The following is a 27,361-nucleotide window of genomic DNA, read 5'->3' on the forward strand; positions in this document are numbered from 1 at the left end:
CCTAATCCTCTTCCATTTTATAGAGAAAGGGGAGGAAGAGAAGTCTAGCTCCACAAGAATCCAGACTCAATCCTCCAACTCCAATGTTCAGTTCACTCTACTGCCTCAATGACCAGTCATTTAATCAACAGACATTATTAAGTACCTGCTATGTTCCAGGTACTGTGCAAAGCTTAAGCCTAGTGCTGTCCCTCTATTGGTTGTTTTCAGTTTATTTTTTATATTTCGTGTTTGTACACAGTATTTTTCCGTTGCTGCCACCATTAAATTGAACTTGAAAGCAGGGATTGATCTCCTGTCTTTGTATTTTCAGTGCTTAGCACAGTGCCAGAGTCTCTAAGGTCCTTTCCATCTGTACATCTGATGAAATGGATGGCTTCACTGAGGAAACCAAGTTACTTTTGGTTTTTGAAGGGGAAGTGTAGAATTGAACATAAGACATTTTAAGACCCAAGGCAACTCCTACATAGTCACAATTTCCACTGATTGATCCACATCTACAATGCAATTGTCCCTGACTCTAATAGTCCCCACCTTGTTTTCTGTGCCTTTATACAGGTTTTAACCTATTTCTGGAATGCAGCTCTCATCACCTTCTTTTAAACTTTATATGCTCGATGCTTCCTCTCCTCAAATGCTATCTTCCACACCAAATCTCAATGGCTAGAATCCTCCCCCCCCAATTGCCTAATATTTATTTTGTCCCCGTGGCCCCAAGAAAATGTAGCTCACCTAATAGCCACATTCTAGTTAAATCATCTGGCATAGGGGCTTTATTTATTTATTTATTTTTTAAATTTTATTTTATTTAGTAATAACTTTGTATTGACAGAATCCATGCCAGGATAATTTTTACACGACATTATCCCTTGCAATCACTTATGTTTCATTTTTTCTCCTCCCTCCCTCCTCCCTCCCCCCCCCCCCCCAAGATGGCAAGCAGTCCTATATATGTTAAATATGTTGGCATAGGGACTTAAACCAGGTTGAGGTAACTAATATGTCTGAAACCCATTGATAGGGGAATATCTCCCCAAAGACATGAGAAGACTTCTCCTAATGGAAATGAATGAATAAGAAGAATTGATTCCAATGGCCATGGAAGCAGCAGGTGTGGAGCTTGGTCAAGCTTAAGACTGCAAGATCAAGATCATCAACTGCATCGGGGCTATCACTGGGCATCTAAATTTTTGTCTTGCCATTGGACTTCAATTACTCAAGAAGAGTAAGGCTGACAAATCAAATTTACATTATTCTAATGTCATTAGTTCTTTTTGAACAACTTTGTCTCTACTAAACGTACTTTTTCTCATTGTCCCAATACAGGAATATGAGCTTTCTACGAGCGAGGTATTAGTCCAGTTTTGTTTTTGTACCCCCACAGCCTAACACAAAGCCTGGCACATAGATGCAGGAACTGGAGTCAGGAAACCCCGAATTCAAATCCAGCCCCAAATGTTTATTAATTTAGTAACCTGGGCAAGTCAACAAGACTTAATTTCCTTAACTGTAAAATGAGGATAATAATAGCACGTAACTCCCAGGGAAGAGCAAAATGAGAAATTTTGCAAAACACTTTGCAAATCTTAAAAGTGCTATATAAATGCTAACTAGTAGCAGATGCTTAATAAACGCTAATTGAAAGAATGAATGACTGGTTCTCCAGCTTTCCAGGTATTTCATAGTGACGGCTTCTCGCTGCAAGAGGGTTACTTTGTAGCAGTTCTTGCAAAAGAACCAAAATAGGCTTCATCGTTCAAGGACGTCTCCCTTTTCCATCAATGGGGCTGGAGTGCTCCCGGCCCCAAAATTGGGGTGATGAAACCCGAGGCTTTGAAGGGATCCCTCAGCCTAGCCCATATCCTGGTCCCGCTCCCACCTCTTGGAGCTCCGGAGGCTTCGCTCTTCCCCAAGAGGTTCTCAGTGCATGCAGACGAAGGATGGTTCCCGCCAGCACCTCCGTAATCTCTCCTTGCAGTGGCTGGCACCTAGGAGCCGGAAGGTAAACATGGCAAAAAGAGGCGGGGCATAAGAGCAGATTTGGCGCTGATGAATGGCCACTGTCTATGATTGGCAGCTGCTATGTCCACGTGCTCTGAGTTTCGAATCAGCTGTCGCGATAATTTGATGTAAACACACACACCAGTCCCCCTGACCTACTCGGGTACAGAAAAGGAACGCCAAAGAGACCTTACAGCAAGTGGGTTTCTTTCCACGGCCATTGAGCCAAGGTCTTTAGGAAAAACGAGCTTATTTGTCGTTGTCTTTATCCTGGTTGTTTTCACTACCGAATCTGAGTCGAACTTACCCCAAGTGCTGTTTTCTTCCGAACCCCTTCCGATTGGCTAAGACTTTTTATTGTCGATTGGCTCTGCCGACCCCCGGGGGCGGTGCCCGCTTGTGGCCGAAACGCCTCTGGGATTGGCCAGTCGGCGAGTTCCGCCGTGGCGTAGGTAGGAGGCGCAGCCTGTCACTCATCGAAGGGGGACTCTAAACAGTGAGCAAGGCAGACTGAGAGCCCGGTAACCGGCGGGGCAGCCGGTGAGGGGGCAGCGGGATCCGAAGGGCTGCAGAAACTGAAGGGCCGGAGGCGGGCGGGTTTCCGGGGCGGGACGCGAAGCGGAGGGAGGAGGGGCGCGCGCTTGGCGGTGGGTGTCAGGTTAGTGGTAAGAGGTTATGCCCGGGGGCAGGGAGGGTAGTCGTGGCCGCCGGTGCTAAGGTCTGATCTGGGAAGGGGCCCCCGGAACTAGCGAGTCCGAGGCCAAGGACCCGACCCACCCCACCCCAAGGCAGCATTGGAGTACCTCTGAACTGGGTCTGGGAGGGAGGACTCTGGGGCCCGAGAGGACCACTGCCCTTCTCCGAAGGAAAGTGGGGATTCCCTGCCGCGCCTATAATCTCTGACTGGGGTCAAGTGAAAAAGGGTCGCTTTTGTTGCTAGAGGAAAGGGTGCTTCCTTCCCCTTCTCTCGCGAGTGACCCCACTTTATTGTTCTTTCTAGGCTCAATTGACAGATTCCTTCCCCCATGGCTCCGAATGCATGGTCTTGGGAGCTAACTCTTTTAGCGCCATATATAGGGTCCTTGTAGAGACTTTCGAGGTTCTGTGCTATCTTTCCTGCGGGTAGTCAGTCCATGGTAGCTTTCTTCACCCGATCTCCCCTCCCCCCCCATTCCGTTCATCCTCTCCTCTCAGCTTGGAGGGGAGATCTTCGGATCTCCATGATCTCCAGACTTATTTAAAGTATCCCGCAATTTCCCCTTTGGTCCCAAAATGATTTGTAGGGATCAGAGGTTAGAAAAAAACTTGTCATCTGGAAGCATGTGGAGAGAAGGTGAGAGAAAAGTTTGCTGAATGAAGTTGTGTTTACTTGTCTTAGAATTCATTCTTTACTTTATGAGGGGTTGATCAGAGGAGTCCTATGATTAGCTAAGTGGAGACAACCTTTTATTTGGAACTATGTCTTCCTTTGAAGATGGGACCCAATGAAAGGCTCCAGCCTGATGGACCTATAAATGTGATTGTTTGTACTTCAAAAGGAAACTAATTTGGGTTTGCAAGAGAGCTAATTCCTTTCCTTATCAGTTCTCCAGCCTTATGATTTTTAAAAATTATTATTTCTTTCCTTTTTGAAGGCGTTATTGGGTTCAAGTGACTTATCCAGGGTCACACAGCTAGTAAATGTCAAGTGGCTGAGGTCAAATTTGAATTCAGGTCCTCTTGACTCTGCCGCGGTACTTTACCCACTGCGCCACCTAGCCGTCTCCAACTGCATGATTTTCTTTTAGTTTTCGTATAATACCTGTCTCAGAAACAACCAATGGAGGCCAAAGTTAAAGGTTTGTTTTTTTTTTTTAATCCTTCATTTTGCCATATCTTTGCCTCAGTCTCTTACTGTTTCTACAACCCTACGGCCATTTAATAGATTCTTAGTTCTAGGAACTTTTCCCACTCCACCAGGATTGTAGGGTTTAGGGACTTCTACTTGTTAGTTACATGGTTCATTTCTCTAAGGCTTGAGCTGAAAGACTGCAAAGTTACAACATGGATAGGATCAGAAACTCTTTAAGATTTAAGAATTTTGGTGGAAGGCCTGGAAAAACTTGTGTATGTATGTGAGCTGGTTATAGTACAGGCCTAGCAGAGAGGGTGGCTCAGTTCCACAGTAGCACCAACCATATCATCTCCAGTATTTGAGTATGCTTTACTAGATACTGAGTGTATTTCCTACTTGTATGCTCCTACTTCTGGATATTCCACATTCTCCACAGGAAGATAAAATCCTAAACAAAAATTCAACACTCTTAAAAAAACAAAACAAAACTTTTTGGAAGCAGTTCAAGTTTTCCTGAGCTCTATTTACTGTATTACCTAACTGTCCCAGACACTTTTTGATACAGGAATTCTTAGACTTTTTTGGGGGAGTGGTGTCATAGATGGATTTGTATTTTGAAGCTTATGAATCCCTTCCTAATATTTTTAAATACATAAAATAAATTGCTTAGAATTACAAAGTAAACCAATTACATTGAAATACTTATAAACTACCATTTGTAATAGTATTTATAAGCACTTTAAGGTTTACAAAATGCTATACATGTTTGATTCCCACAGCAAGCCTCACTGTTGGCAGTGCTGTTCTTTCTATTTTACAGAACTGAAGCTCAGAGGTTAAATGACTTGCCCTGAATCACACAACTAATCAACTAATTCTAGGACCCTATATTAACTTTGAATTGATCCAGACCAATCCTTTGCATACAGATTACCAGTAGGGTTGTTGAGAAGTTGCTTAGCAGTGAAATATATATTCATGTCATTTAACCTGTGGGAAAACTGTTCTTAATTCACTTATTATGGACTAATAGCAATACCATATTCAATTTATAAAACTGATCTCCAGTATAAAAAAAAAAATAAAACTACTTAGGATTGATTTGAAAATAGTGTAGAAATGGTGTAATGAAAATATTTTTGAACTCAGATTTGTAGTGATGGTTTGAATTCATTGACGCACATTTTACTGATAAGCCTCTCTGCATTCTTTTTTTTTTTTTTTTTTTCCCTTTCTTCCTGGGAATGAATGAATCTGAGAAATGAAGGTACATAAAACACAAGAAAGGGAGTGTTGGATAGTGGAAAGAGTTGAATGAGTTAAAAGGGCTTGAGCTTGATTCTAAATGTAGGTACTAGCTAAGTGATCCTTGACCAGTCATTTAATTTTTCTTTTCCTCATTTTATACATATATAAAATGGTGATTTTAATACTTAGCTACTATAAGTTTTTTTTTGTGTGAAGAAAGCATAAATTTAGATACTTTTCTCTAGTCTTTCTCTGGACAATAATCACAAGAAATATCAGAAAAAAGCAGGCAGTCCTATAAAGTTCCAAGAATTGAGTAAGTAAGCATAAATTTTCTCAGTGATTTTGTTTTTTCCTTTATTCTGGAAATAGGTATTGTGAAAACAGCCATGGCTACAGAATCTCCACGAAGGCCCAGCCGATGTACAGGGGGAGTTGTGGTTCGTCCTCAGGCTGTCACGTAAGAAATTTTCAGAATAATCTTATCAACTAAAGAAAACTTAAGATTCATTTGTACCTCTAGCATGACTAATGATCAAAGTGGTTTCTCATTTTCAGAGGTATTGCTTAAGTAGTTTTGGAAGGTGTTTTTGGTTTGTTTTAATTTGACCTTTTTTGTAAGTAGCTTCCTTGAAAGAGAGGTATTGACCACTATTTATTCTATTTTAGTCATAGATTGAGCCCAATACAAATTAATGTTTTCTCTCATCAGGAACAGTGCAATAAAGCAATCCTTTTTTCCCCCTTTCCTAATCAGTTATCTCATTTTGAACTTTTTCTTCAAGTCTTTTATATCACTCCTTTCCCCACCATTTTAGCTGGTTATCTCACTTCATACTTTACTGAGGAAAACGGAGGCCATTTATTGAGAGCTCCTCTTTACCTTCTTGACTATATTCCCAATATGTCTTTCTTCAATTCAGTAATAAAGTTCAAAGGCTAATCCCTCAGCATATATTCTTGATCTCATTATAATCCACACTTTTTCTAATTGTTAATATCTTACTATCTTTTGACTCTTCCCTTCCTACTAATTAATAAGCCTATGCCATCCCTATTCTTAAAAAATCCTAACTTGTTTTTACTTTGTCTGCTGGCTAGATATCATCCTATATTTCCTCACTCCTCTTTCAAACTCTTGAGAAAGCCATCTTTATTAGGTGCCTTTTCTCTCCTCTCACTAACTTCTTGCTAGTTCTTGCTCACAGTATCCTAACTTCTTGAGAAAGCATCTTGAGACTATGATCAAGATTTCTGAATGTTCTCTAGCCACAAACTTCCTGTGCTTCCAACTTTTCCTGTATTTCAATCATCCTAAATCTCTTCTTTGTTCTCAAGGTTACCCCCCAAAAATCTGTCGTACGTTAGTATATCCCCAGATTGTTTGTTATATTGGCTCAAACTTTTTTCAGTTTACTAGTTGCACTGTATGTGCTGTTCTCTAACCTTTAATGCTCCTGTTCTATTACTTCTCATGCCTGGCCAGTGCTTAACTATTATGTTTAGGTATAGTCCAATGTTCTGTTTTTGGATCTTTTTTCTCTTTATATTCTTTCTTTGAGATTCTGTCATGATTCCCAAGGGGTTCAAATAGCATTCATGCCATTGATTATTTATTCTATATATCTAGCCTTAGCCTTTCTCCAAAGGCCCAAATATTCATCACCAACTGGATGGCCTGTAGGAATCTTAAGTTCATAACCAAAACAGATCATTTTACTTCTCTCAATTCCCCCTATATCATCCTTAACTTCCCTGGCCCAGTTATGAGTATTAAGTGTCATGTTTCTTGTGTCAGTTCAAAACCTGGGTATTCTCCTTGATTCTTGTCTTTCCCTCATTACTCATATATCATTAGTTATCAAGTCTTTATGATGCTACTTTCACAACATGTTACCTTCACAATGTATGTATATTCTTTTTTCACTTACACAGCCATCGCTTTAGTTTAGATTTTCCTTAACTCTTCTTTAGATTATTACAGTTTTATCTTTATTGGTTTCTGTGTTTTCAGTCTTACACCTGTCCAATCTGACTTCCAAATAGCTACCAATTGTTAATCTTATAATTCTTTTATCACTGGTCTAATAATCTCATTCCCCTATTCAAGAAATTCCCAGGAAAAAATACTGTCTCTTCATTTTGTGACTTACAGCCTTTATAGTCATGGTCTAACCTACTTTTCCTGGCTCATTATCCTATCTTAGGCTACAGCCCAACCAAATTCCTCTATTTGCTCTTCCCATATATGACATTGTTTCTTTTCTCCTTTCTCTCTCATGGGCTGAAGTGTATTCTCTCCTCCTATTCACCCATAGAATCCCTGTTTCTTTCAAGGTTCAGTTGAAGTACAAGTTCTATCCTGAGTCTTCTTTTATTGTTAATATTCTCTCCTCAAAAATCACTTCAGATTTATATTGTATACATTTGTATTTACATGTCTTTATTCATGTTACTTTTCTCTTAATGTAAACTTGAGGGCAGTACTTTAAAAAAACATTCCCATGTTTCATACTGCGCTTGGTACAAAGAGGGCATTTAATAAATACTTTGTGGAATGAATTTGTTAACTGCTGATACTACTTTAAAACATTGGTAGCTTTTATTCCCTCTATTATTTCATCAGAGGGCAAGTTCCCCATCTCTAGAACTCAGTTTCTTCTGTAAAAGGGTGGAAGTTGGACTCTATCTATATTAACTCTTCCAGCTCAAAAATCAATGCTCTTATAAATTTACACTAGGCATTTAACATTTAAAATAAAAACATTGTCTTATTTTGAAAACATAACATCCTCTTTTGCTCTTATTCAAGAAAATATTAATCTTTGTTGATTTTTATCTTAGTTTAGTCTTTCTGTTCTTGCTTTTTCAAGAGTCTATGTTTTCCAGTCCCATGCATGCTTTTTTCCTTCTTGCTTGTGACAGATTTTAATGAAATACTCTTATACTCCTCAGTTTTGCAGTTTCTCCTTAGAAACAAGTGAATTTAATGAAATCAATTGATATGTATTATGATCCTGGAAAAAATACAACATTGTGCTTTATGTACAATTAATAATAGCTTTGGTCATTTTCTTTGATTATTTTTGTCTACAGTCAGTAGTCCAACACTTGTAGATTTTTGGGTTATTTTTAAGATTTAGTATTACTTATCTTTTTAAAACAAATTTTTACTGTTTGTCCTTTTATCTGAATGCTGATATTCCCATTCTCATTTTAAGCATCATTGGCAAGTTACATGTGTCCTTTTAGACATATCTTTCACACCTTTTAACCTTGCCATAGAGCCATGGAACCTTAATGACTATAGTTTTACATCTTTACACTCTGTACCTGAAACAAAATATTGTTTCAAATTTGGAGGGAAGAATACTTAGTATCACTGTTATTTGTCTTAGGCATCATTAATACATTGTTTTGCCCTAACTCAGAAGTAAATTCAAAGCTTAGATAAATCATTAGAATTTCCATCAATACAGAGTTCCTTCTTCATAATTTTTAAAAATAGGATCTGTAGGCTTTTATATGAAAAAAATGACCTTATTAAGAAGAGGCTATAGATATTCTAGGAAAGATTTCTAAATATTGTATTGTATTATATTGTTTGTTAAATTTTATTCCTAATAAAAATATTTTTTAAGTTTCAAACTAAATTACACTTAAGTTTTTTTTTTAATGTTATCAAAAAAGCTTATGATTTCTTCAACAGGATAAGATGAAGAAAATTGCAACGGAAGTTGAACTCCTATTACATATATATATATGTATATATATATATGTATATATATATATATATAAATATAATACATTTATTTATTTTTGGGTGAGGCAGTTGAAGTTAGGTGACTTGCCCAGGGTCACACAAGTAGGAAGTGTTAAGTGTCTGAGGCCAGATTTGAACTCAGGTCCTCCTGACTTTAGGACTGGTGCTCTAAGCACTGCGCTACCTAGCTGCCCTTGAATTCCCATTATATTGATGCACTCAGAGGGGAGACTCACTCAGAATTTTTAAACTGATCTTTTCCCATTATTTACACTGTTTTCTATTGCCTTAAACTTCCATGGTGATTTTTCTCCATTTTATTCTTTTTTTTTTTTTCCAGGGAGCAGTCTTATATGGAGAGTGTTGTGACTTTCCTTCAGGATGTTGTGCCACAGGTAAGTGACTCTGTGGCTCTGGAAATATTTTTTGCCTCGTGTAAATGGGAAACATTTTACTTCAGTTACTTGAGCCCATGTCCCAGTAGGCTTTTGCTCTTATCCCCTCCAGAGTTTCAATTGAAAGACTATATTGGTGATTGTGCAGAGTTTGGCTTGTCTTGAGAAGAGGGTTTTGTTTTTATATTTTTGTTGATTTAGAAGAACCAGTTACTGCCTCCTGGGACAACTCTGCTTTAGGGGTTAGTTGAGCTGAGGGAATGAGAGGACTTGGCATTGGATCTTTTTTTCCACTTTAACTGCCTTAAACTTTTCCTTCCCCATATTTATGTTCTGTGTTTGTAGAATGTAATAGGTAATTTGTTAGGAATTTGGTGAACTGTAAATCAGACTTAAACACAAAGCTTCATCTATTTTCTTGAATAGTGTTTTAAAGCTTTACATACAAAAACCTAGTTATCCTCAACTGTTTCCCCCCCCTACCTAGTTAAGCTTTTATATATCACATGTTCCTTCCCCATAGTTATATTATGCTAGTGGATTTTCTTTGTAGAATATGGTTAGGATTTTCTGATACATAAGTTGTGTTTCAACTTTGTTTTTACTCTCCTTGTCATTTCTGACAGTACCTTGGAGAGATAGTACTCCTGGGTCTTGTCCTTCTGATGCAGAGGAAAGAGAAAAAAAAGTAGCCATCCTAGCTAACATTTATATGGTTCTAACTATATATCAGGCACTAAACTGAACTGATGATTATTATCTCTTATTTGATCCTCACCATAAGCCTGAAAGGTGCTACTTTGCAGATGGAAAACTGAGGCAGACACTCTTTAAATGACTTGCCCAGGGGTCTGGAAACATATTGAACTCCAGACCTGACTATTCATTGTTTAACCTGACCTTGGAATAATCTAGAACAGGTGTCCTCAAACTACAGCCCACGGGCCAGATGTGGCAGCTGAGGACGTTTATCCCCCTCACCCAGGGCTATGAAGTTTATTAAAAGGCCCACAAAACAAAAGTTTTTGTTTTTACTATAGTCTGGCCCTCCAGCAGCCTGAGCGACAGTGAACTGGCCCCCTATTTAAAAAGTTTGAGGGCCCTTGATCTAGAATATATACCAGAATTATCTTTTTATTGGAACTATTGAATTAAGGGAGGAGGCTTCATGACAGTGACGTTTTTTATCTTTCCCCATGCCATCATGAATCTTGTGTTGAAAAAGGTCATTAGTGTCATACAAACTTTGAGAAACTTCTAAATAGTTCTAAAACATGGTTTATGATTGCTTCAAGTAAACCACAGTCATCATATAAGGAAAAATAGCAATAGATGACAGTAAGAAAAATAAGAATGAAGACAGAACTTACATATTCAGAAAATGTTTCTCATTTATTTTTCATTGTTAGCAATCTTAATTAAATATATACTATTTGTGGGTTACATTTGCTATGTGAAAAGTTAGTTCTATATTAGAACAGAAGAAACTAACAGTTTAGTTAAGGAGACTAAATATATAAAATAACAGGACAATATTAGCAGCTCTAAGTGAATGATTACAAAATGTTTTAGAATAAATTATATACTAGCTGTGTGATCGAGGCTAAGTCACTTAACCTTCCTCCTAGACAAGTTATATATAAGTTGTTGATTTGAATTGGTAGAAGGAGTTTCTGAAATGAGAGAGCCCATATTGCTGAATTCATGGTTTTGGGGGGGAAAGTTTATAATTATATAATATTTTAATTAATCTCCAGTAAGCATCTTATAATTATAGATTGTTAAAACTTTATCAATGAAGATTTCTCTACACTGATGAAATTACAAAGAAAATAAAAAATTATTTTTTGCTTTGTCTTGTTTCAGTCTTCTCTCTGATTGGACTCTATATAATTTGAGATAGGAATTAATTGAAGGACTGGATATAGGAAGAAGTATTAAGAAGTTATGAAAATAGTCTAGGCAAGATGTGATATTGGCTTGAACTATAGGGATTACCATAGTAATGGAAAGTGGAAGTCATGGAATAAGTGATTATAGAGGTAGAACTAGTGGGACTTTATTGTCCATGATAGCCGGTAAGGGAGACAGAAGAGATAAAATTGACTACAAGATTTTGAGCCTGAGTGATGGTGACAATAACAAAAAAGGGGATACTGAAAGAAGAGAGGTAGATTCTGGTGGAAAAATAAGTTTGACTTTTGAAGGAAAAATGGAATACAAATCTGGGCAAAAGTATGTAACAAGGGGAAAAAGCATCTTGAAATTAGAAGCAGAATTTACCAAATTATATATTAGGGGTAGCAGGGAGATTCCTTTGGTTAGAGTATAGAAATTGTGTAGATAATATAATAAGAGACATTGAAGGGAGGACAAGTTCCAGAAAAACTTGTATTAGGTAGTGGAATTTAGAGTTAATGCGCTAAGTATCCTCAACAAGATTCTTGACCAATCAGAAGTAATAATACGTTCAGGAGAAAAAAAAAGTGGATGAAAAATGTGTATTGTCTGGATGTTGGTACGTTGTTTAATGACCAGCTCATTAAATGTTATGCTATCAGTTCATATATCTTAAATAGGTCCTGGAGATAGAAGTAAAATAGAAGACACTGGGTTGTATTTGGGAAATTGTGCAGTACTTTTGTTTTTCCTATCTATTCTTTTCCACATAGAAAACCTATATTCTAAACACAGGTATTTCTAAAGAGCATGTGAATATGGCTACAAATCATGAACTGAGAATCAGAATTTGAGGTAATCCAAATGTCAGTGGAAAAGTTTACAGTGGCTGTAATTAGGTTGTAACATACAATGTACTTGAGTTGGAAATATAAAGGTAAACAAAACTAAATTCATCTCCGTTTAGTAAATTTTTAGTTTTTTTCTGTGTGCCAGTTACTATATTTTGTACTGTGGTTACACAATAAAAAAATAAACAGCTTCTGCCTTCAAAAAGCATATGTTCTTTTGGGAGGATACTATAAGAATACAGATAAGTAAACACATTTTATACAGAGTAAATGCAGAATAATTTCTTGAACTTTCAGGGGGAGAACACTAACAAATGGAGTAACATTTGAACTGATGGAGCCGAGCTTTTAAGGAAACTACAGATTCCTAGAGCAAAGGAAAGAATATGTTGCATTACAGCCTTTTATTACTTAAAAAAATTTTTTTTTCAAAAATTTATATTTAACATTCTTTTAAAAAAAAATTTGAGTTCCTAATTTTTCCCTTTCTTCTTTCCATTCCCTACTCAATGAGAAGGCAAGCAATATCATATTGATTATACATAAGAAATCAAGCAAAATATATTTCCATATTAGCCATGTTACCAAAAAAGGGAAGAAAAATAAAGAAGTTTAAAAAAATTATACTTGAGTTTAAACTCAATCATCAGTTCTTTCTTTGGAGGTAAATAGCATTTTCCATCATGAGTCCTTTAGAATTATTTTTTATTATTATCTTGATCAGAGTAGCTAAGTCTTTCACAGTTGATCATAGTTATAATATATTTTTTCTATATACAGTGTTCTCTTGGTTCTGTTTATTTAACTTTGTATCAGTCTTTATAAGTCTTCCCAGGTTTTCTGAAACCATCCCACTTCAGTATTTCTTACGGCACAATAGTGTTCCCTCACTCTCATATGTTACAACTTCTTCAGCCATTTCTAGCTGATAAGCATCCTCTTGAGTTTCTAATTCTTTGCCACCAGAAAAAGAGCTGTTATAAATATTTTTGTACATATGAGTTCTTTTCCTTTTTTTGTTTTTTTCTTTTTGGGATACAAACCTATTTTGGGATCAAAGAGTATGTGCAATTTTATAGCCCTTTGGGCATAGTTCCAGATTGCTCTCCAGGATGATTGAATCTGTTTTCAGCTTCACCAGCAGTACATTAGTATCACTATTTCTCTGAAGTTTTTGTCATTTTCCTTTTCCATCGTATTAAGCAATTTGACAGATTTGACATGTTAACTTGCATTTCTATAATCAATAGTGATTTAGAGCAGTTTTTAATATAAATATAGATAGCTTTTATTTCTTCTTCTGAAAACTGTGTTGCTATCCTTTGACCATTATGAATCTCATTTTGAGCACATAGGAAGGAGATAGAATATTTTATAGAAGGAACAAACAGCAAGTAGATTAGTATGTCTGGAATGTAGAATGAATCAAATAGGACAGGTCTGACCAGAACCAAAGGGGAGCCAGCTATAGTAACAGTGAGGGAAAACATATGGACAATCTGGGTGTTGCACTGGTATTCATAAAATCTCGAAGAACTAGAAGAAGCATATTGCACATTTGGTGGATCTTATAAAAAACACTTATAGAAGGACATGGAAAAAGAATTGCCAGGAATGAGAAGATACAAATGAGTTGCATACCACAAAGATTATTTGTCTTTGAAAGTATGTTACACTATAGTGAACCTTTACTGAAAATAGTAATAGAAGAAAAATTATTATAGCTTTTGTATGAAAATGCATTACCATGGTGATGGAGAGTTGTGGAGGTAAATTAGGATTGGATTGAGATGGTGATATGAAAGTATAAATGAAAGCACAGGTTTAGTACATGTTTAATCATTAGGCAGAAATGATCTCAAATTAGCAAATTCAAGCATTTAGCTCAAATGATTTAAGGACCCTAAGGTGGAAAGGACTCTTAACTAGCAATAGCTGATGAATTCACTTTTGGCACCTTAAATTTCAGGAGTTAGGCCATGTTATTTTTATTATTATTTTGAATTTTTATTCATAATAATCCCTAAATAAAATAGGTAAAATGCATATTGCTTATTCATAGGAGAGTTCAAAAAGTTTGTACAGGAAACTTAAGATTTCTTAAGCATAGCTTGCTTTTCTTTTAAAAATATATAAGATCAACTTATAGCTTTCAGGGCTGTCCTGCTTGTTTGTCATTTTTTATTCTCTGTTCTTTTCTTTCTCCTTTTTTTCCCCTACCTTAACCTCTCAACTCCCTTTTTATTGGAAATAAAAATAAAGAAAAAACAAAGTCATTGTAACAAATATGCATAATAAAATAAAACAGATTCCTAGATTAGCCATAGCTGAAAATGCATGTCTTATTCTTCGATTTGAATCCATCTCTTCTCTGTCAAACTTCATCATTGATATTGGTGGCATATTGCAATTAAAGCTTGTCAACTATAAAGAGCATAAAAGGTCAGGCTTAGAATTGGATATTGGGAGTGATCCCCTTAAAGCTCCTAATTGTTGTAAGGCTCCTAATTCACTATGCAAGTGAATGAACTCCCAAGGGAATAATTTTGGTGGTCACAAACTTTATCTTAGAATATATCTATAGTTAAAGAACATAAAGAAGTATTTAGTAAGTGAGAAAAAATATTTGAATATATCTTGTGTTGAGGGGATAAAAATTTAGGTTGTGGGGATATGCTTTCGAAAATAACAGTGAGTGAATTTTATTTTATTTTATTTTTTACTTTTGGCTTTGGAACAGTAATTTCTAAGATGTTTTAAGAGAATATTTAAACCACAATCCTGCATAGAATTTTGCAATTAGTCCTTTGGAAATGCTCATATTTTTCAATAGTCCTTATGTTTCAGCTCTTGCTCTCTTTGAACTATCAGATTTGTGGATCCTACAAGCTTGTCTTGGGTTCTTAAGTCTTTAACTTTTATTTTTTAAATAATAAGAATTTTTTATTTTTCAAAATGCCTGCAAAGATAGTTTTCAACATTCATCCTTGCAAAACCTTGTGTTCCAAATTTTTCTCTCTCCCTTTCTTTCCCCTTCCCCACACAGCAGGTAATCCAATATAACTTAAACATGTGCAATTCTTCTAAATATATTTCCACATTTATTGTGCTACATAAGAAAAATCAGGTCAAAAGGGAAAAAATGAGAAAGAAAAAAACAGGTAAGCAAATAACAGCAACCAAGGTGAAAATACTATGCTATGATACATTTTCAGTCCCCATAATTCTCTCTCTGGATGTAGATGGCTCTGTTCATCACAAGTTTATTAGAATTGGTCAGAATCACCTCATTGCTGAAAAGATCCAAGTCCATCACAGTTGATCATCACATAATCTTGTTGCTGTTTACAATGTTCTCTTAGTTCTACTCACTTCCTGTAGCATCAGTTCATGCAAGTCTTTCTAGGCTTTTCTGAAATCATCATACTGATCATTTTTTATGGAATAATAATATTCCACTACATTCACATAGCATGATTTATTCATCCATTCCCCAACTGATGGACAACTACTCAGTTTCCAATTTCTTGGCACTACAAAAAGGGTTGCTACAAACATTTTTGCCTTTTTAAGGATCTCTTTAGGGTAAAGACCCAGTAGAGAGACACTGCTGGATCAAAGAATTTGATAGCCCTTTGGGCATAATTCCCAGTTGCCTTCCCCCGCCCAAAAAAAAAAAAAAAAGAATGAAAAAAAAAAAAGGCAGAGATTGCAGGTAAAATAAAAAGATACTGCAATTTTAGAAGGAATTTAAATATCCAGGCCTTATTATTAGGATCATAAATGATTTAGCAGCCTCCACTGCTAAAAGCAGAAAGCTTCAACATGGTATTCTTGGTTTATAACCAAGAGTAATTTGTTCAGCAAAACTGAATTTAAGTGCTACGGGGAGGAAAGTGCTCATGAATGAAACAAAGAACTTTCAAATATATCAGATGAAAACATCAGAACTGCATAGAAACTTGAAAGTTCAAACAAAAAAACATTAGGAGAAACATAAAAGGCAAAAATGAATAAAGGACTAAAAGATAACATGTTTACTTTTAAATATGGGGAGATGATAAAAGTATTCCCTCTTCATTAGAATTGATAGGGGGAGTCAGGGAGAGAGAGTTTGAGAGTATTTGGTTCTGTTAGATTTTGGTAATCTTAAGAGAAGAATAAAGAGAAGGAGAGGAATACACTGGGGAACAGGGAAAAGGAGAAAGTAAGAGAAAATTATCAAGAGTTTGCAAGTAGACATTTATGCTAATGAGGAGGAGGGAAGAATAGCTTACATTTCACGTTCACTCTTGTGTGAATTGGTCAAAGGAAGAAAAATATATGTCTGTCTATACATACATACATACACAGAGAGTTGGGTACAGAAATATATTTCACTTAATAGAGAAATAGAAGGGGAAGGGGAAAAAGGATAAGAGACTTAGAGAGTAGTTAAGTTTAAGGAGAGATTACTCCTAAGCAAAAACAATGTATAAAAAAATTTAGAGCTTTTTTTTTTTTAATGTGTCAAAGAATGGGCAGAATTGCCCATAAATTGAAGAATGGTTGAACAAATTATGTTATGTAAATACAGTGTAACTTATAAGAAATGATAGAGATGATTTTAAAGAAACATGGGAAGGTTTTTATGAACTGAGGCATAATGAACAGTTTATACAGTGACAATAAAAATGATAAAGACAAAACATTTTGAAGTAGTTAGGAGCTCTTATCAGTGCAATAACCAACTTCATTTCCAAAAGATTAATGATAAAATCTGCTAACCCACTTCCATAATAGAGAAGTGAAGGTTTGAAAGATGCAGAATGAGACATTTTTTCTTCTCCTACATAACCAGTATGGAAATTTATTTTGCTTGTTTTACATATTTATGACAGATTTTGTTTTTCTTTTGTTCTTAGTCCCAACTAAGATGGTTGGGATGAGTGAGAAAAATTACATCGAAAAAAATATATAATTCAGAATTAGATTTTATAATTATATTTAGTTCTATGATGATTTTTACCTATCTTGTTCCTAGATAATGGAAATTTCTTTTATGTAGTCCAAAAATTTTCTTGATCAAGGTCACCCCAAATTAGATCAGATCTCTAGATAATTTCCTGTAGGAAGAAAAATGCTTCAAATTTCTTTGTTGTTTTTTCAGATGGTTATTTATGTAAGGCTGGCTACTTAAATCTGGGGTTGGAGAAAGATACAGCCAGTTTTATTTTAGTACTTGCTGTACAGGAAATTCTCTGGAGTTTGAATGTAAGAGGACTGTTGAATGGAATATAGTTAAATTCTTACGGGGACTTTTGGTTATTAAAAAAAGTTGTAGAATGCAATTTTAATATAATTTTGTTTCTTACTTAGGCTTACAGTGGTACACCTCTCACAGAAGAAAAGGAGAAAATAGTATGGGTCAGATTTGAAAATGCTGATTTAAATGGTATGGTTTTATTTATTTTTATTTTTTAAAATAATAGTTTTTTATTTTCAAAATATATGCAAAGATGGTTTTCAATATTCATCCTTGCAAAACCTTGTGTTCCAAACTTTTCTTTCTTCCTTCCCTCCATCCCCTCCTCTAAACAACATGTAATCCAATATATGTTAAACTTGTGTGATTCTTCTATACATATTTCTATCTTTATCATGCTGCACAAGAAAAATCAGATCAAAAAGGAGAAAAATGAGAAAGAGAAAAAAAAAAGCAAACAAACAATAACAAAAAAGATTAAAATACTATGATGTGATCTACATACACTCTCCGCAGTTCTTTCCCTGGATGCAGATGACTCTCTCCATCACAAGTCTTAGCCCGAATAACCTCATTGTTGACAAGTCACATGGTTTTATTTTTAAGCATGCTATTGAAATATTTGTTCAAAGTTGAGCTGATTCCATAAGTATTTTTGGCTCTAGACTTAGCTTCTTTTAAGCTGTTCAGTTTTAAATCAGAATATCAGACCTTAGACTTATAGAACTCCAATAAATATTCTTTCATAAAAAATATATTTAGAGTAAAATTTTGGTGAGAGATTTATAATTCCAAAATAGTCTTCATTGATCAAAATTTGATCTTTTTTCTTTAGATTTAATAAATTTATACACTGAAACAAGACAAAAAAAGTTAAGACTCTCCTCCAAATCACATAAAAGTTGAGGGACCTCCATTCTATATGAAACTCTTCACATGAGGTTCGATAGTAATTATTGCCTGTTGAAGGGTGCATAGGGTGGTGGAATGACTCTTGGGCTTGGTTTCAACAGAAACCTGACTCAGTTTGGATATTGCCTCAGACATTAGTTATTTGACCATAAGTTTGTCACTTAATATTTCTGAATCTCAACCTTATTATCTGTAAAATAGGAATAATAATACTATCAGGGCTTTTGTGACAATTGGATGAAATAATATAGATAAAATACTTTGTCATCTTTAAAGCTTCATATAAATACCTTCCATGCTTATGATAGTAGCTGAGTACTTGCTTCAGTTGAGTTTACTTATAGCTATAGCTATTGTCTCAATGATAATAGCTTTTATTTAATGGGTTTTTTTTAACCACTTGATGAACAGAGGCATTCTTAAAATAATCCCATGAGTGGCTAGTGAAGTATTTATTGTTAACCCCGTTTTGTAGTTAATAAAACACTCAGAGAACTGATTAGAGATGGAACTGGCATTTGAGCCCAGATAAGAGTTTCAGTCCAGGGTTTCATTACAGCCTATTGGCCTTTTAGCCCATAATAATTGTATTTCATAGTCTCTTGTTAGGTATCTTTGAATATAATAAAGACTCCCTTTATTTGAAGTAGATAAAATCTTTAGTGTGTATTTTCTGTTTTCTGAGGTTTTTTTTTCCTTGAATAATTGATAGTTTCTTTTAAAAATGTTTATATCTTCCCTTCATGAAAGCCACTGGTAAAATAAAAATAAAGGACTATACTTAGAGAGACATGGATTTAAATCCTAAATCTTATTCATATTATTCATTTTACTTCAGGCAAAATACATAACCTGTCTGAACTGCAATTTTCACTTCTTAATATGGGGGAAACACTATTTGCCCTTTATGTCTCACAGTTGTGGGCAAAGTACTTTTTAAACCTTAAATTATTATATAAATGTAAGATTGATACTGCATTTTTAAAAATTGTGTTTTATTACCAATATTTTTAACCTGATAAGCATTATTAATAAGTATAGCCCTTCCCTTCTAGATTTTCCCCATAGTTTGCTCTTTTTCATTTATCTTCTTGATTATAGTCTTTCATCCTTCTCTATTTATGATTTTTTTTTGATCCTATGTTTTTCAGTGTAAATGACTGAAATACAAGTTAGGAAAGCCATTTGTATGTTGGGTTTTTAATATTCTCTGATTTTTTTTTTCTGCCAAATTTCCACTGTATTAGCCAGGCAAATTTGTAGTTTTTTCAACATCCCTTGAAGTTTTATTATAACAGATTACTCTAAACTATTATCATAACTGTCAATAAACCAAGTAATCAAATCACAAAACAAGGAGTAATTTCTTAAAAGAAGTTCTTTGCAATTAGAAAGGACAAATCAAATGAATAAAAAAGTTTAAAAAAAAGACTTTTTGTTTCCCCTTCCAAATTCGTATCATATTTTACTGCTGTGCCTTTCTTTTCAGTACATTTGTTAAGTCATTATATTGTCTTCTGTTTCTGCTAATTTTGCTTTGTAGAATTTCATTTAGATCTTTCTGTATTCATATTTATAGCACCATAATATTTCATTAATAGGCCATGATTTATTCACCCATTCTCCAGTTGTTGGACATAGGGTTTTTTCCTGACATTTTGCTGCTAGCTGTTAATATTTTTTTACATATAGGTGTATTTTATTTGTTGTGATAATTTTTTAATAATAATATCTGAACATTTGAAATGAAAAAGTTATGGTTGATTTATTGTTCACATGGTTATATGTAGTTCAAATGATAACATATTGTTCAAGTTTTTGGCAGCAATCTACAATCCCAGTGACATTACTTTAGAATTCCTATTTGCTTATTGCCCAAATTTATTGAATTTCTCATTGTTTATATGTATTCCTTTTAAAAATACATTCCTCATTCCCTAGAATTTTAGTTTTCTAAATGTGGGATGAGAATTACTGGTAGATCTTGAGGGTCTTCTGGATTAACTACAAGATTTTATAAGTACATATTTTGGTAGTGGTAGGACAACTGATGTAGTCACTCACAATGCTTGGGGGCCACAAGCATCGCCTTGACCACAAGATAGAGAGATTACTTTTTGTTAAATCATTTGGTTTAGATCCTGACTCTGACAGGAATGCCTGGCACCCCTAGTCATAGTTTTGGTCTGCACTCATAGATCTAGGAGGAAAAGGAGTTCACTGTTGCTGAAACATGAGGTTGAGACCCCTAGCCCTTGCTTTCAAATCCTGAATTATCAGCATATTGATGTGGCTGGAAGTGTCCTAATCCTAGCTTTGGTCAGCAGTTTATATATCTGGGAATAGAGAAAGCCTTCCCATTAATCTCAAGGACTCCCAACCAAACCCTTGTTTTCAAGGTCTGAATCACAGCACCATGCAGCACTCCAGCTGACTGATCCCTCTTTGCAACAATGGTTCATGAACTAAGATTAGTCTAATTAGTGATCCTTACCACTAAAGCTTGTGGTCAGTGGCTTGATTCTTGCCCATTCCAGGCTAGATAAGAGGTAGCAGCAAAACTACCTTTCCATGTGGATGTGACAGTCAACAGTGCGCATGTGATCAGTGGCTCATTGACTAAAGGGATGTACTAAGGCACCTGCTCTACCTATTACTCATCTTGCTGGTTCATTTAGAGTCAGGCATGAAGAGGTGAGTCCAAGAATCACTGCAGGAGACTTTGTTAATGGCTCACTGACACTCACTGGCACTGGCAGTTGGTGGGTAGGCAGCAGCAGTGATTCCAGAGGCAGTTGGTGTAGCAACAGTGAAACCTAATTGGAAATAAAGGAGAGGAAGAAGAGCAAAGCCCCAGGAAGTTCTATTAAGGGTTTAAAATTGAGGGGTCCTCAAACTATGGCCCTCAGGCCAGTTGAGGCAGCTGAGGACGTTTAACCCCCTCACCCAGGGCTATGAAGTTTCTTTATTTAAAGGCTCACAAAGTTTTTGTTTTTACTATAGTCCTGCTCTCCAACAGTCTGAGGGACCATGAACTGGCCCCCTATTTAAAAAGTTTGAGGATCTCTGGTTTAAATTATCAGTGAAGGAAAAGAAGTGAGATCTCTGGGCTTTAGCTGCGTGAGAGGCAGTTACATAAGTAGTCCAAGGACTGTCCAGGACTTTTCTGCTGCCTGGAAGTTTCAAAGTGATTCATATGGGGTCTTCAGAGTATTTCTTTCTTTGACCCTTCAGATAAGAGAGGGACATTCCTCCTCACCTCTAAGCAAGGAGGAAGGCTTTTCTTCTTGACCTTGAGGCCAGGATGGGGTGTTTCCCCTGAATATCTGAGCCCACCCTAGGTCTAATCTCCAGTTTCAGTGTGCTAAAGATCCACCCAGTGTCCCAGCTTTTTGGCCATCTTGTCAATGTTGGCTTTATGCCCAAGATAGTAGCATATTGGAGTACATCATCAGGGGAAGCCAAAGCATGGTTTTTTATTTTGCTTTGTTTTGTTTTAGTAAGGCAGTTAGTAAATTTCCACATAAAATTAAAATTGTATCACACGCCAAAGTTATGTTAGGTCTTAGATAATGAGAAAACATTTAAAAGGGCATTAGAAAATTACTTTGTTTAAGGAGCATCAAAGGATCACACGGAAACATTTTTACTACAGTATACTACATATGTGTTTGTTTTAAAAGTATAGGTTTTAATTTCCTAATTTTGTTAGTTGGAAGTAATATTTTAAAAGTATCAAAATTAGTATTTTGAAAAACATAGTCATGCCAAAACATTAGTTCTTCCTTCCTTCCTCTGTTTATGACTTATCCTGGTGGTCTGCAGGAGTTTCCTTGTTTGACTTGAGCCCTAGTGCTGCTTAAAACTCCCAGACCAGGTGATTCATGAGCCTCAGGCTTCCAAATAGCAGGATTATAAGCATGTGCCATTATGCCTGGCATGACAAAATTTTTTGAGGTTTTTGGAGTCTTATTCCTCTCTTTCCTTTTCTGTTTCTCCCCATGGCAGAAATATGGTTTACAAAACCTTTTCTTAATAGAAAAGGTTTGTGGATTAAAAAGTTCTGAGGATTTTTCCTTTAGACTATTGTAGAATTTGTGCTATATTATATATAAAATGGCAATGACTAAGAAACCTCATGTTATTTTTAAATGGAAAATGAAACGCTTGATATTCAAATTTATTTATATTCTAACCCTCGAAATTAACTTTTGTGTAATTTTGTTAGATAAGAATAGGAATGAAAAGATCACAATTTTTGTTTGGGGCATTCCTTTGACTGGCATTATCTTTGATGCCTATATTCATTTGGCAAAAGGACCTTCTTTGTGGTTAAAAGTTACTATCAGTTGTATCATTATAAAATTAGTAAACTCTGATGTATTGATTTTTATTAGGATCTAAATTATTCTCTTGACTAGATTTCCTTAATTTTTGGAAGTTGGCTCATGCTAGAACTCTTTGTTCATAAAATCCCAGAGCCTCTTTAATTCAAACTCTGCTATATAAGCATCCTGTTTACAATATAACTGCCAAGTGGTTACCTTTGTTTGAAGAACTCTTATTAGGGGTGGGGAGAAGGGAAATAGAACTGGGACACTCGTTATATTCAAGGCAGCCCATTCCATTAAAAAAAATATATATATATATATACACATATATATATATTTAAATTTTACTTAATTTTATTATATAGCTTTTAATTTACAAGATATATGAATGGGTAATTTTTCAGCATTGACAGTTGTAAAACCTTTTGTTCCAACTTTTCCCCTCCTTCCCCCCACCCCCTCCCCAAGATGGCAGGTTGACCAATATATGTTAAATATGTTAAAGTACAAGTCAAATACAATATATGTATACATGTCCATACAGTTATTTTCTGTACAAAAAGAATTGGACTTTGAAATAGTGTACAATTAGCCTGTGAAGGAAATAAAAAATGCAGGCGGACAAAAATAGAGGGGATTGGGAATTCTATATAGTGCTTCATAGTCATCTCCCAGAGTTCTTTCGCTGGGTGAAGCTGGTTCAATTCATTACTGCTCTATTGGAACTGATTTAGTTCATCTCATTGTTGAAGAGGGCCACATCCATCAGAATTGATCATCATATAGTATTGTTGTTGAAGTAGACAATGATCTCCTGGTCCTGCTCATTTCACTCAGCATCAGTTCCTGTAAGTCACCCCAGGCCGCTCTAAAATCATCCTGCTGGTCACTTTTTACAGAGTAATAGTATTACATAATATTCATATACCACAATTTATTCAGCCATTCTCCAGTTGATGGGCATCCACTCAGTTTCCAGTTTCTGGCCACTACAAAGAAGCCCATTCCACTTTTGAGGTGTTCCAATTATTAGGAAGTTTCTCCTCATATGAAACTTAAATTTTCCTCCTTGTAACTTCTCTCAATTCTTCTACTTCAACCCTCTTGAACAAAACAGAATACTGTCTCTTCCCCACTACACCTCTAAAGAACTTAAAGACAGCAGTTTTCTTGCTAAGTTTTCTTTTCTTCTGGTTATTATAAGCTCTGAATTAAACACACTCCACCATCAAAAGCTAATCTTCAACTGATCCTTATTTGGTATGATCTTATGGTCTCTCTTCTGGTAGCCTTCTTTTGGGTGCTCCATTTTTTATTTACAAACTTCCTAAAACATGATTCCAAGACCTGAATTCAGAACTGATTTGACATGACCAGAGCATAGTACTGTCCTTAAACTTTTACATGAAAAAATTCCCCTCATCTTATTTTGGAGATTTCTACTAGTTACCTTAGTATAGTACTTTTTTATGATGACAGGATGGTTTTCTTTCATTCAAAGAAAATTTGAAAATAACTCTTAATATTTCTTTTAACTTTTCCTTGGAATTTTATATAAAAATAGTTCTTATTGTCTTTGTCCTTTGCTTCCTAGACTGTCTCCCTTGAAATTGTCATCCATTCCCCTAACAACTGCAATGTTCTTCTCTATCAAAAAATTTTACTCATTCTTTCAGCCTCAATTAAGATCCTAATTCTTTCATGATCACCACATCCCGCAATGATCTTTCTTTGTCCTTTGAATTCTGGTTAGCGTTTGCTTTTTTTTGGTCATTTTTAAAAATCACGTGATTATTTTTTCATTTTGCTTAAGATTTTAACATATTTATCATGTTCTTACTATATGAGAGACATTATAGGGAGATGGTCTAGATATGTTTTTTGCTCTCAAGAAACTTTCATTCTGATAGGGGATATGTCATATATGCTTAATGGGAGTAATGCAATGTATGTAGGCTGTGATGAGTGCAGGAAAGAAGGTTATAGAATTGCCATTGAACTTTGTAGGAGAAGAAGTCACTTTTAGCAAGGAAATCTTTTTTTTTTTTTTTTAAATTTTATTTTATTTAATAATAACTTCGCATTGACAGAATCCATGCCAGGATAATTTCTACACGACATTATCCCTTGCAATCACTTATGTTTCGTTTTTTTCCCCTCCCTCCCTCCTCCCCCCCCCCCCCCCCCCCCAGGATGGCAAGCAGTCCTATATATGCTAAACATGTTGCAGTATATCCTAGATACAATACATATTTGCAGAACCGAACAGTTCTCTTGTTGCACAGGGAGAATTGGATTCAGAAGGTAAAAATAACTCGGGAAGAAAATCAAAAATGCAAATAGTTCACATTCATTTCCCAGTATTCCTTCTTTGGGTGTAGCTGTTTCTGCCCATCATTTCTCCAATGAAACTCAGTTAAGTCTCTTTGTCAGAGAAATCCACTTCCATCAGAATACATCCTCATACAATATCGTTGTCAAAGTGTATAATGATCTCCTGGTTCTGCTCATCTCACTTAGCATCAGTCCATGTAGGTCTCTCCAAGCCTCTCTGTATTCATCCTAGCAAGGAAATCTTAATGTGAGTTTCATGAATGAAATGAAATTTTATATGTGCTTTATCTTCCCAACCAAATTATTCTTCTTTTAGACCTCAAGGAGCATGTTAATTGCTTCTTCCATTATCTAATGCATATTTTGTCTAGAGGTGATGCAAAAACATTGATTTCCATAAGTTCACGTACTCTCTTTTTTCACTATATATGTTTAGTTTTCCAGGAGTATATTAAGATTCATATACATGCACTGAATTTTATATATACATCTTAACATTTGATTGCCAATATTTGCTAAAAAAAAATTCCATAAAATCTACAAGTTGTGAAAATTACAAAATGAAAATTTTTTGACATTTTTGCTAGATTTTTCAACATATTTAAAGAACAGGATTTTTTTTTTTTTTTGGTTATTGTTACCTGAACTTGGTTTTGCTCCTGTTTTTGTACTCTGTGTTTTTTTGCTTTTTTTAGGTCTTATTAAACTTGACAGCTATCAATATATGAAAAATTTATATTTATCATTCTCTGTTTTGGAAGATTATCAGATTTAAAATCTTAGCTTTCTTGTAATGTTTATTTTCAGAATTTTTATCAGATTTATCATCTGATAGTAACAATAATCAGAATTATTATAATCAAAAATTTTGTTCTCAGTGGAGTTTTCTTTCCTTTAATTTTCCACCTAAATATTTTAATTCCATTGTAGATACAACAAGGAATATGGAATTTCATGAAATACATGGCACTGGAAATGAACCACCTTTGCTTGTAATGATTGGGTACAGTGATGGAATGCAAATTTGGAGCATACCTGTGAGTATATCAAGTTTGTTTGATCTTAAGACTTTTCAGGAAATTAATTTCTTAAACCTGTCCTTGCTGTTTTGAAATTGATCCTTTTTGGTATATGCATATACTAAGTATATCTTTGAGTCAGATATAAAGGAAGGTGGTGGAGTTTGTTTAATTTAGAACTTACAATAAAGATTTTATGTTACCATTGTACCATCAAAGACTTGTTTAAATATTATTGGGGATAGGTGACATAAGATGTGTGTGTGTGTGTGTGTGTGTGTGTGTGTGTGTGTGTGTGTGTGTGAGTTTTAATAAAGGTTATATAGTTGCTTCATTTAGTTTAAAAAAGGCATTTCTCTGAATTTTACTTTTGAGGTGACTTCTGTCAGCTTTATTATTTCATAGTTACAGAGTATCCATGATATGGTTTACTCTGAAAAATAGGACTTTACTATTGGCAGGATATTTTATTATCACTTTTTTGGGGTATTTCTTTTGTTTTATTAAGTTACAGTTAGGCCCCAGTGGGCTTTGGGGAAGGTTAGTCATTTATGAGTATAGCATAAAGATTTGATGTGTAGGCAGGAAACAGATCATACTTCTGTACTGCCAGGGAAGATAGGAGATATGGCAAGAACTGGTCTCATCTTATATTCATTGTTGTGATTTGAGGCAGTGTAAATTTAAATTCTGGTTTCCTAAACAAAATTTCATGAAGAGGAACTAAACTTTTTATTAATTGCCAAATAGTCATAAAACAGAGATGAACTGTCTCCATTCTGGATGCCCTTTGTAGGTCAATATCTATGTGTATACAATTGCCATATAAATTATTTTAGGCTGGCACTTTGGCAGGCCTTTTTTTTTTTTAAATTTTATAATAACTTTTTATTGACAGAACCCATGCCAGGGTAATTTTTTTACAACATTATCCCATGCACTCGCTTGTGTTCCGATTTTTCCCCTCCCTCTCTCCACCCCTTCCCCTAGATGGCAAGCAGTCCTATATATGTTAAATAGTTGCAGTATATCCTAGATACAATGTATGTGTGCAGAACCGAACATTTCTCTTGTTGCACAGGAAGAATTGGACTCAGAAGGTAAAAATAACCCGGGAAGAAAAACAAAAATGCGAATAGTTTACATTTATTTCCCAGTGTTCTTTCTTTGGGTGTAGCTGCTTCTGTCCGTCATTTATCAATTGAAACTGAGTTAGATCTTCTCTTTGTCAAAGAAATCCACTTCCATCAGAATACATCCTCATACAGTATCGTTGATGAAGTGTATAATGATCTCCTGGTTCTGCTCATTTCACTTAGCATCAGTTCATGTAAGTCTCTCCAAGCCTCTCTGTATTCATCCTGGCAGGCCTTTTGAGAATTTTGCGGTATATCACCCTAGAAATTGATGCAGGTTAATTAGGAAATTCTTGAGCACACAATTTGACCTCGAACATATTACATATTGATTTAATTTCCTTCTGTAATTTTTGTTGCATAGTATAGGACTGGCTCATGAGCAGACTAGAT

At 35.2% G+C, this 27,361-nt stretch overlaps 1 protein-coding gene across 6 annotated transcripts in view; it reads left to right on the forward strand.

Annotated features, from left to right (window-relative positions):
- Nucleotides 1–2,436: 2,436 nt before the first annotated feature.
- Nucleotides 2,437–27,361, forward strand: part of BCAS3 (BCAS3 microtubule associated cell migration factor) — a 787,317-nt gene continuing 762,392 nt past the window's right edge. For 5 of the 6 annotated variants that reach the window (XM_051994105.1, XM_051994107.1, XM_051994109.1 and 2 more), the window contains exons 1-5: nucleotides 3,806–3,839; nucleotides 5,456–5,543; nucleotides 9,187–9,241; nucleotides 17,350–17,425; nucleotides 25,744–25,850. In XM_051994105.1, coding sequence (XP_051850065.1) covers nucleotides 3,821–3,839; nucleotides 5,456–5,543; nucleotides 9,187–9,241; nucleotides 17,350–17,425; nucleotides 25,744–25,850 — 345 coding nt within the window. In that variant the 5' untranslated portion in view covers nucleotides 3,806–3,820. Of the gene's footprint in view, nucleotides 2,542–3,805; nucleotides 3,840–5,455; nucleotides 5,544–9,186; nucleotides 9,242–17,349; nucleotides 17,426–25,743; nucleotides 25,851–27,361 lie in introns of those variants that run through there. The other variant, XM_051994106.1, reaches the window with a different exon arrangement.

The sequence above is a fragment of the Antechinus flavipes genome, chromosome 4, assembly GCF_016432865.1.
Source record: "Antechinus flavipes isolate AdamAnt ecotype Samford, QLD, Australia chromosome 4, AdamAnt_v2, whole genome shotgun sequence".
NCBI classification, from domain to species: domain Eukaryota; kingdom Metazoa; phylum Chordata; class Mammalia; order Dasyuromorphia; family Dasyuridae; genus Antechinus; species Antechinus flavipes.